We start from the raw sequence: 11291 nt of genomic DNA, 5'->3' as shown, positions 1-11291 counted from the left end.
GAAAAAATAACACTCTTTAATATGAAAAGACAGATTTTGTTTTTTGAATTTATTTTGTTCACTCTGAAACAAAGCTTAAATTCCTGCCAGTTGTCTCAATTTTTTGATAATTTGTGGTTCTAGACATTAAAGGACGCGTGAAATCAGAGGACGTGATTGTTCCTCAATTAAATTTATTAAAAATTTTAACTTATTGTTCTGTATAAAATTGAGAGAAAATGTCAAGAAGTGTTTTTTAACCTTGAGCGCTTTTCTTTTTCTTATTCTTTTTTTTTCTTTTTCGTCATTTGTTGTTGTTGGAAGGAATGTCTTAATCTTCAAAATACTCCATTGTTTATCAAATTAACAATGACCTGCATGAAAATTATTCTGTCATGCAATTACCGGATTTTCACCTAGATTTTCTCAACTGATTTACATTTGATACCCTAAGGATATTTTCTTCTTGTTAGTCAAAGTTTGCTAACTTGACAATCTCGTCAGCTTTTTTACTCTTGATCATTTATATGCCCTTGGCAATTAGCGGTGCCCTTAGATGTTGCAAGAAAGAAAAACACTGAGGCAGTTTTCTTTTATTAAACAAGGTTAAAAAATAACAAATCCTTTACTTTCTCAACTGATTAAGTCTGTGACACGTTTCCCTCAAGTGAATTCGTTGGAACAGAAAAATTCAAGAATATTTATTGATACGTATATAGCCTATATATAAAGAAATAAACAGTTTCCCCTATGAGTTCTTCTTTCTACTGCTTAAAAATCCCAATCCCTGCCTAAATTAGTCACTTAGTGCCACATAAAGTCAGCCGTATATATAGGCTGCAGGCGATCTCCTGTTTATTAACGAATTGCAACGGTTGAAAGAACGCATATACGAACATTCTTTGGAGTCGATGCCTATGGGAGCGATTTGTTTCCACAAATTGTGGATAACGCTCCAAGAAAAAAATCACTTTGCCCTTGACAACCAAGAAGAACAGACAACTAGTTTCGGGCAAAAGAGACATTTTTTAATGATTATTTATATCTGTATTGCAAACATTAAAGTACATGAAACTTCAAGTTGACAGTATTGTTTCCAAGTTTACCTAGTATCGAAAATCGCTACCAGTGAGTAAAGTTCATCTTTGTAATGGATCGCAGAATGGCTTGAAAGCTTTTATCCCTCAACCTTCATCTCCCCCCCCCCCACACTCAACCCTCCCCTTCCCCTCCCGCCCCGATGTCGGGAGTGATGAAACTTGACATTTAAAAACAATATTTAATAAAGAAACGAAATATAAATTTCTCCTTAAATTCACAACTTCATATCTGCAAAGATAGTTTGATGTGTTGTACATGGCTCGTATCCCAAATTGTTTCACAATGTTCTAGATGAAATTAAATGAAATAAAACGATGTGAGAAGCTCAGCGTTAGGACGAGTTATGAAGATGGCAATGGAACCAAAGATCATATCTATTTAAAATCATCGATTTTGTTTTCCGATTTAATCATGTTTCGTAATAATTATATTGTAAAAATCCTACTACTTCGCTAAATGTTTTTTTTTTATGTGTCGTGTCCACCTCTGCAGTGGCGGAGCGTCCATACAGTCAGGGGGCGGATGCCCCCCCCCCCCCGACGGACTCAAATGGACTGCTGGCGCCCTTCTCAGCTCTGTACCACTTTTACTTATTCGTGATTATTGACTTTTTTTATTGCTCTCTCCTCTACTTTTGTTGGTGTAATTTGGCGATGACACCTATTTATTCTTCGTTTATCTGCAAATTAGCCAGGCCCGGAAAGGGTCATTTCCGGCGATCTAGGGAGTCTCTTTACTCAAAACATTTCTGTACGCTACGCGCCAACCAGTGGTAGCGCTCCGCTTAGATAGTGTCCAGAGCCGTATATAGCTCTGATAGTGTCGATGACGCCCCTAGAGACCATTCTCGCCCCTCCTGACCAATACCCCTAGCTCCGCCACTGCACCTCTGTTAATCTTCCATAGATAAATGGTTATGCGTAGTAATTGAAAACTGTTACCGTTGTCGTGTCTACAATTTTTTCCCCTTTCCTTGAAAAGAACAGCGCCCCCTAAAAATATTCAACGGACCGGTGCCTCCGTCCCTCCCTCCCCCCTCCCCCTCCCCAACATAAAATAACATTGTTGTAGTACTTTTTTACTAACCTAAATGGATGAACACTTCAATTAATTTTAAATTTATTTCTAATTTCCCTTACACTTTCTTACAAATTCATCACTGTTCTAATATTTGTCACATATTATTTCTTCATTATTCTCGAGACCACCCTTGAGAAATTGAAGTCTGGCCACCATGAAGGTTTGATTGCTTAATGTTTACCGCAGACGAGAAAGAGTTTACCTTATACAAATAAAATGAAAACCATTTTATTTTACTTTTGGTTTATTCCTTTCAAACTTCTGCAATTTGTCAACCAGAGAAGACACGAGAGAGGAAGAGAGAGGCCTTATAACAAAAGAATTACTTATATTTCAGGATAACATAAAGGATTAGATTGTTCTAAGATACCCCATCGTGTCTTAAGGGAATAAGGCGTTTGATTAAAAGAAATTATACGAATAAAATAGATAAATTACCGTGACTGCAGACTCGACATGTCCGCTAATGTGACAACTCGTGACCAATATATATATATATATATATATACATATATATATATATATATATATATATATATATATATATATATATATATATATATATATATACATATATATATATATATATATATATATATATATATATATATATATTAAGCTCCCTGACTTTCTGAAATCTACCTACAAATGGGAGTGATAACCAATGGAAAGCACTTTCCACTTTCGATGGTCAAACATATCAGAGTTTCATCCAGTACAAGACTTATGGATGACAATGAGTATCCCATTGTATAGCAGAGGATCGGCGTCTGTAGTCCCGCCATGAATTAATTGTTGACGAATATGACTGAGACTTCGAAACTCACAACAAAAAGAAGGGATTAAAATTGTTTCTTTTTTTTTAACCCTGTTCGGGAAGTTTACCGACAAGGACTTTTCTTTGAAATAAGCTGATAAATTTAAGAAAACGTGTTATTTACCGGACAGCCATTTCTCTTGAACAGATCACAGAGTGATACATGCTTATTATGTCACTACAGGCAAACCAGCCGATTTCTCGGCCTCGTGGCTAAAATGATGTGTAGAATAGAAATATTTTCAAATAAACAGTGTAAAATAGATTGCTCAAGAAGCTTTAAGCAGGTTCATGTATATAGGGATTTCTACTCCTTTTTTTCGAAGAAACTTCTCCTACTTCAGGTGACGTCAAAATGTCATGATGACATGGTTTCAGTCTCCAAAAGTGATACGCTTTGGTCGAGAGCGGATCGAGTTTGAGTTTTGCTTTATGTTGGGTGACTTCCAGTCCTCTAGAGTGTGATCTTCTCTACATTAGACGGTGAATAATACCCTATACTGTATCTGCTGCACGTGGACCTAAGCATAGCACAGAATTGCACGTGACACCGTTTTATCCAGAAAAACTGCGTTCGATGAACGCAATATTATAAACATATAAGCCAGAGCTATTTATGTTATCTGCAGTAAATATGAACAAAGTAAGAGATGTTACACATGGATATTATCAAAGAAATAATTATAGAAGTAAATGAATAATGGAGGGTTGAATGGGAATTTTTTTTAAATTATTAAAAGTATGAATGTCAAAAAAGTCGAGTTTCTCTTGAAATCTCCCGTTCCCCTTCCCTCTATCTGAAGTATCGATTGAATATGGAATGCGATCCTTGGTTACACACTATGGCATTCACATTAATGTGGTTTCTGACTGGCGCCCCCAGAAAGGCATGTCTATATAGGGATCTCCGACAAACTAATGGCTGGATAGCTCAGTTAGTAGAGCTCTAGGCGAGTAATCGTCGTAGAGCTCTAGGCGAGTAATCGTTCGTAAAGCTCTAGGCGAGGAATCCAGAGGTCACTGGTCCGAATCCCGTTCTAGCCATAATTTCTTTCCAAAGAAATAATAAGATCAGTTTTAGTGCGCACAGGTAGATCAAGTATACCGGTGCTGTGGCCGAATGGATTAAGGCGGTGGCATTTGAAACAATGAGGCTTAGCAATCGGAAGGTTCGGGGGTTCGATCCCCGGCCAGGTCATAGTAAGGTGGGTTTATCATCCATGAGCAATCTACTGTTTTTCCCATCTGAAACGACTTTCTAAGTGATTTGTTTTCCAAATTTGAGTTAAAATGTTGAATTGGAAGCCACCCGACGTGAAAGTTGTAATCCATAAGCCCTTGCGGGCTTTTCCCACATTCTTGGTCGCTTAAGCGTCGTAAAAATAACTGCCTTATTATTATTATTATTATTATTAAGTCGGGTTGATCGAAATCTACTGGTGTCGGTAGTTTATTTCATAATATGTTGAGCTCTCCCAAACACCTTATTCCTCAAGTAAAGAAACTAAAAGCCTTTATGCCAAAATAAATCCTATTGATCACTCTATCTAAACGGGAGGCTAACATACATCAGAAAGTAGCAGAGCGTTCGAGGACGTCACGGAAGGAGTGGCGCTAGTTATAAATAATGTAAGTACCAGCGGCAACGAAAGAATGTTCCGACCTAGACAGAATTGCATAAATCATGTACTAACAATAACCAGGCGCGTATCCGCCGGAGGTGTTCACCCCACATAAAAGTATAAGTAGTTATTATCACAACAATTAATTCTGGAAGTTGATGATAGCAGGTAGTCTATGATGTTATCATCACATATGTATTTTAAAAGCTGTACATTCTTACTACAAGAGTCGATCGGTGACGTGCATTTGATCTCAAAGGTGGGGGTGGGGGGGAGGGAGGGGTTGGGGATGCACAAATATCACCGACTGATTAAGGTAGAGGGTGAATCTTTATAGGGAGGGCCAGAGGTAAATGAAGGAATTTTCATGGAGGGGGTCCTGCTCTGCATTGAAGCTGTCTCCTGTGTAATACATAGGGCTTCATGTGGTCCTCCGAAGAAGAAAAATTAAAACGTAGACGTGAAATGGCGCATTCTGAAGCATATTGAGATGATAAATGAGGTCTAAACAAGTATCCCTATACGCAAGGATTTTCTGATGAAAACTTTTTGTGAGGTTGAAAAATGGGGAGGGTACATCCGTAGTAGTGGTCCATTTGTTCTTCGGCCGAATGCAAACGTTCCCCGGCCGAACTATCTTCCCCCGACAGGCGATCGGATCTGAACGCCTTCCTACCCACTTTGTTAACGTATATGCGTCATCTTGGCTAGACCAAAGAATGGAATGTCATTTCACAAATTTCAGTGGTTTTCGTAGCTAGCCTAGGCCTAACGTTAGTCAACTTCCAAGGAGCTCTAATCTTTTGACGGTTTGAAATGCATTTGATTTTCACAGATTTGTTATTCGATATGTCAAGTTACACAAATATGGTTAAAGACCAAATCAGCTGTGCATTTCTGGTCATCACATCTACAAAGAACACATATAAGCTCATACACGGGCCGATTTGATTACAGAGGAACGCCTGCCAACCGCCATATAGGCCAACATTTATTTGGTGATCCGCCATGGGTGGTTAATGAATGTAATGACGGGCATACATTCTTCATCCGCCTAATTGTATGGGAACATTTTATCTCCTCTGTCGCTCTAACATGGCAGCGGTGGATTATTATTCCTCTGATTATTTACGTCATGCATACGTAATGTATCACGAATTTGGAGTATTACCAAGTCCTTGAATGAGAACTACTTTCACTCGGTGCCTTCCAATCATAAGATCCCCGGTTCGAGTCACTCCAAGATTAATGTATGTCGTCCAGTTACAGAGTTGTTGACAATTGACAATTCATAATCATGGACGTTAAATTTGAATCCAAGACACTGAATTCGGTCAGCTTGCGGCTTTGATAAGCCAATGAGGCTTATTCGCGAGTTCCTGCTTGCAGGAGGATCTAACATACATACATACATACTATAATTTACACGGTCTAACACTGTTTCCATAGAGTTCAAATGTGTTTGGCAGACATACAAACGGTTGTATGAATCGCAACATATTAAAACATCAACCAGAGAGAGAGAGAGAGAGGGGTGGGGTGGGGGGGGGGGGTGGGAGACAAACAGGACACAAAAAACAACAACAAACCATTTGTTTTGCATTTCAGGATAAGTTCATTATTATTTATATGAGTTAATACTTGGGACAAATAAAGTTCGCAAAACTTTATAGATTCAAAAAACATTCTGCATTGACTATTCTCATTCCTCTTTTTTTTTCTGACAAACAAATAAACAATACATAGAAGAGCAAAACTGTCAAGGAAAACTTTCAACTGCGGGTATACGTGATCTTAATCTCTAAAATATTTCTTCTTTTTTACACATATTATTAGTATAACAATATAAACACAACTAACCATAAACTTGTAATATCATAATACAAACACTCACTCCTTTGTCAAACACGTTCAGACTCCATTCTAAACTTCCCACCAATTACTCATCCAACTGTCTCATCGATAGTTTGCCAGCTGCTCTCCTCAGCGATCTTTCCCATGTCTTGCTTGAATATAAAATGTCTCTTAATAATGGGAACACAATCATCTCGATACCTCACTATCTGTCACACAAAATAAAAAGAGCTGTCTATTTCATGTCTCGCTGTCTGTCACATAAAATAAAAGAGGTCAGTCTATTTCATGTCTCGCCACCTGTCACATAAAATAAAAGAGGTCTGTCTCTTTCATGTCTCGCCGTCTGTCACATAAAATAAAATAGGTCAGTCTGTTTCATGTCTCGCCACCTGTCACATAAAATAATAGGTCTGTCTATTTCATGTCTCGCTATGTCACATAAAATAAAGAGGTCTGTCTATTTCATGTCTCGCTATCTGTCACATAATATAAAGAGGTCTGTCTATTTCATGTCTCGCTGTCTGTCACACAAAATAGAAGAGGTCTGTCTATTTCATATCTCGCTATCTGTCACATAAAATAAAGAGGTCCGTCTATTTCATGTTTCACCTGTGCATCATAATCCTTAGCCTCAGAATCAGGTTTTTACTTTTCCGAATTAAAAAAAAAAAACAACAACAATCTTAACAGTTAACACAACAAACAATAGCTGGTAATGTAATAGCAAATCACATTTATAACACATTTATAGGAACTAACATGAATCCATTCTAACACCACTACCTGCCGTTCATCCAAGTTACACAACTGTTGCCCCCTCCAGTTTGTTCATCTGCCCTAAAACCCTGAACTAAGACCGATGTCTATTACATATACCTTTTTAAAATGTGTACACAATCATCTTCTATAATTTCACACTGAAATAGGTCAATGCCAAAAATTACACAGGTTAAGGTACTAAATGATAACAGCAGTTCACGACCAACACTTACTCACTCACTCTTTGATACTTTGTCATCTCAATTATGCCAGTAAAAAGTGGTGACCAAACAACATCAACAAGAAAAGCAAAAGAGGATTATCCAAAAGTTATAAAAAAAAAAACTAAAAAAAAAAAACAATGTGCAGCAACAAAAAGTTTGAATTTCAGAATGGCACAGCTGACAAAATGATAACTCTATGTAGAAATTTGATCATGCAGTCCATAGGCATTCTTGGTAGACATATATCACAACATTTCGGTTGATTTTATACTAAGACGAGTTGCGACAAGCCCCTCCATTTTACGTCCTACCTCATTAAGTCTCATTTTCTACCGAGCATCCTTTCTTTTTTTGTGTTTTTGTTTTTAATCAATATTTTTGTTTAACACAGGGCTCTACATCTCGTAATTAGTGTTATCCTGGAAATGATGCAACTCAGGACAACAGGAATTGAAAACTCGGTATCGCCTTATCACTACTAATAATGACAAAACAAAAATACTTTTCAGTAAAGACAGTATGGATACATTAAGAGGCACTCTGGGTGCAAGGCACACTTGAATAAAGAAACAAGCAAACCCTGACCTTCAGAAGAGGGGGAAAGAATTTTTGAGAATTGACCTATATAGATTCTCTCAAGGCAAAAAACAAAACAAATAAACAATGCCACTTTTGTTATGAATGCAAGAAATCATTAGATGCCAAAAAAGGACTAAAACTACTTAAAATGAGAGTGAGGAGGTAGTATCTGTATAAATTCAAGATAAAATAGAAAGAATAAATGTGACAAACTGCCTCAGTAAATACTTTGAATACTGAAATGCAACTTCATTTTGAGGGTTTGTATACTTGAACTTGGAAAATTTAGTTTATAGAACCAGCTAAATATTTAATATCTTGTCCATTTGCAGATTTTTCAACGAAACACAAATGAAAGAGGGAGAGAGGGGAAAAAATGAATCATTTTTAAGTAAATGGTTTCCTCAGCATACCACAATCATTTTCTAAATATTTTCATATTATACAATTTGATTTTATAGGTATTTTGGACATGTAATGAAAGGATTGACTGGGAAGCTTCTATTTAGTAAATATACTAGTTATCCTGGATATAGTTATCCATATATACAGGAATCTACTATGGATATGTAATGAGGAACTTCGTCAAAGCTGTAAGGAATACTTTATGACTTGAGATAATAAGAGTTGTAATGTTCCTGTACACATAACATAAGACTGAAGACTTCAGCAATACTAAATACTAAATCATAATCCAATGATATGAATTTTTCATGACTTTGCTCTATAACAAATGTTTTTATCTACTCACTCTTAGGTACGTACATACTTACTGTTCCGGGAATGCTCAACATACAATATTGAAGCTCTTAACATGACTCCTTGTGTTACTGATTACTTTCTACCAAGAAAACATCTCGAATTTAACATAAAGATGTTTCTAATTTAACATTTTTGGACTAAGAACTAACAAAATGATTTTGTATCATTGAGAACATTCTGTATGATTCGAACCAAACAAAACAAAAGCAGGGAATTTTAGTAACATAAAAAAACCATTAAAAAGGAATCGAGGAATAAGCAGGTGTTCTTAAATACTAAATAACTGAAGCTGACTTTCTCAGTTGACAATGCTCATGTAACATAATAAAAAGAAAGAAAAAATGGTTGTAACAGTTTCCTACTATTTCCTGGTGTTTCTGTATGTGATCATTAAAAGTAACTTGTGGAAATATTTAACTTCTGCTAAATTTGCTGTTATATGTCTTTCCATCTCTAAACCCTCACCCACCCCCCCCCCCCCAACTTAAGTTTACTATTACTTCTTATTAATTTTTAAATTGAATTCTTGTTGTTCATTACTTTGAACAACATTCTTAGCAATCTGTTCCATCTTTGGAAAGAAAAAAACCCCCTTTTGGCAGAGTGAATCAAGAACAAATGTATTTCACATGACAAAATAATATGTTGTCGTCTTTACTAAAAGACATTAGAACAACAGAAGAAATGAAGTATAAAGATTTTCAAACTGATGACTAAGTTGCATTGGTTGTTAAATGAAACACAAATGATACAAAGTCAAAGAAAAATATCTGGATGTCACTACTGGCCATGATCCCCAATATGTAAAACTCCATACATGTTGACAGTGACAGATGGTTCTACTTAATATCAAACTTATAAAATTAGGAGCTTTCCCCACACATGTAACCATCTGCAGATTAAACACAAGGAAGAAACATAACCTAGAACTTTACACAAAAACCAATAACCCTGTGTAAACTAGACCGTTGGAAAAATATGCCAACAACTTTTACGCTTCACAACAAATCACATGTTCTCCTCCTTATTCTTTTCCAACAGTTGCACTACTTACTTTTACACTGTTTAACTCTCCACATCTATCTATCCACTTGCAGGAAATATTTTACTTAGTATCGTGTCACCAAATGGACAATTCCTATATGCATAGCAGTTTTTGTAGACAGAACGTGGTCTTTGACAAGGAACAAAGTTAAGAGCCTTCAAACACTGCTACGCAAAATTTGGACAATAAATTATTCCCTGACATTCACAACCTCTGCTCCTAGTAAGTACAGTATGTTTATAGGATTAAAAAGCTTGACATACATATATATATATATATATGTATATATATATATGTATGTATATATCTATATATATATATATATATATATATATATATATATATATATATATATATATATACATATCAATAAACATGCTTGAAACTGAGGCAGAGCCAGCATTTACATATTAATACACAGGTTTAGTTAAAGCTGCTATTGAGATTTTCATGCACATACATGTATTACACCGATCATCAGGCAACTCATGGGTTGCCTGAGACCGCCATAATACACATACATGCGTGAAACTCAGCTTTAGTAGTAGTATGTATATATATATAGATATATATATATATATATATGTAATCTGGTAGGGTACACTCTTAAGGTTTTGACAGGCTTCAGATGATTATAGTTCTTAGATAGCAAGGTGAAATTTTTTATAGTCCAATCTCAAGTACGTAAATCTCACACGATATTCTGGTCTGGCGTCACTATGCGGTGGAAGGTAGCAAGATTGCTGTCAGATTTGATGACGAGTCAAAACTTCAGACCACATGGGAGACCACAATCGAAAATTGAAGGCCCGTGAATATTCCCAGAACCAGAAAGAGGACCATCATGGCGGCTGCTTTGCTGGCCCACTCCGGATTAGACAAATGTCTGCAAAAAAAGGTGAATGTGCTGCATTAGATTGGTATACATTGTAGGAGAAGGGAGAGGGATGGAAGGAGGAACGTGGTGGAATGAATTTAGTCCCTCCCTCCCCCTCTCTCCAAGCAGTGTTACAGAAAGAAGGTCATATGCTGACCTCCAGATTGTTGTCAACTTTTGACGTAAGTGTTTAGTGAATAGATGTTGTCCTCGTCACATTTCTAGTCTCATAGTGTTAAATTTTTTGGACTACTCTGTCGTTACCATCTATCTCTTTATTCAGTTGTTCCTCTCTTTATGTCTTGGTGTCAGTGGCGTAGCCAGAGGAGGGCCAGGGGGGGGCAATGCCCCCCAATTTGCTTTGTGCTACAGTCTTGCCCCCCCAAATGAAATTCAGTGATGTATTCAAAATACTTCTCTTTTACATTTTTTCGAGTTCTTATCACAAGTATTCATACCTCAGGGCTCATGTTCATACTTCATATAAGGTCAGATCGTCCTACAGAATAAGCACCAATAATTTCTTGGTAATTCCTACCATCAACCATCACGGGGTTGCCCCCCTTAAGAAAAATCTTGCCCCCCTAAC

General features: G+C 36.6%; 1 protein-coding gene across 3 annotated transcripts in view; it reads right to left on the bottom strand.

Annotated features, from left to right (window-relative positions):
* Window positions 1-6190: 6190 nt before the first annotated feature.
* LOC139971956 (equilibrative nucleoside transporter 1-like) overlaps window positions 6191-11291 on the bottom strand; it is a 43877-nt gene continuing 38776 nt past the window's right edge. For all 3 annotated transcript variants that reach the window (XM_071978814.1, XM_071978815.1, XM_071978813.1), the window contains exon 13: window positions 6191-10711. In XM_071978814.1, the coding sequence (XP_071834915.1) occupies window positions 10597-10711 (115 nt within the window). In that variant the 3' untranslated portion in view covers window positions 6191-10596. The remainder of the gene's footprint in view (window positions 10712-11291) is intronic.

The sequence above is a fragment of the Apostichopus japonicus genome, chromosome 8 (genome assembly GCF_037975245.1).
Source record: "Apostichopus japonicus isolate 1M-3 chromosome 8, ASM3797524v1, whole genome shotgun sequence".
In the NCBI taxonomy this organism is placed as follows: domain Eukaryota; kingdom Metazoa; phylum Echinodermata; class Holothuroidea; order Aspidochirotida; family Stichopodidae; genus Apostichopus; species Apostichopus japonicus.
The sequence above is the reverse complement of the archived record's forward strand: the minus strand, read 5'-3'. Positions and strand labels throughout refer to the sequence as shown.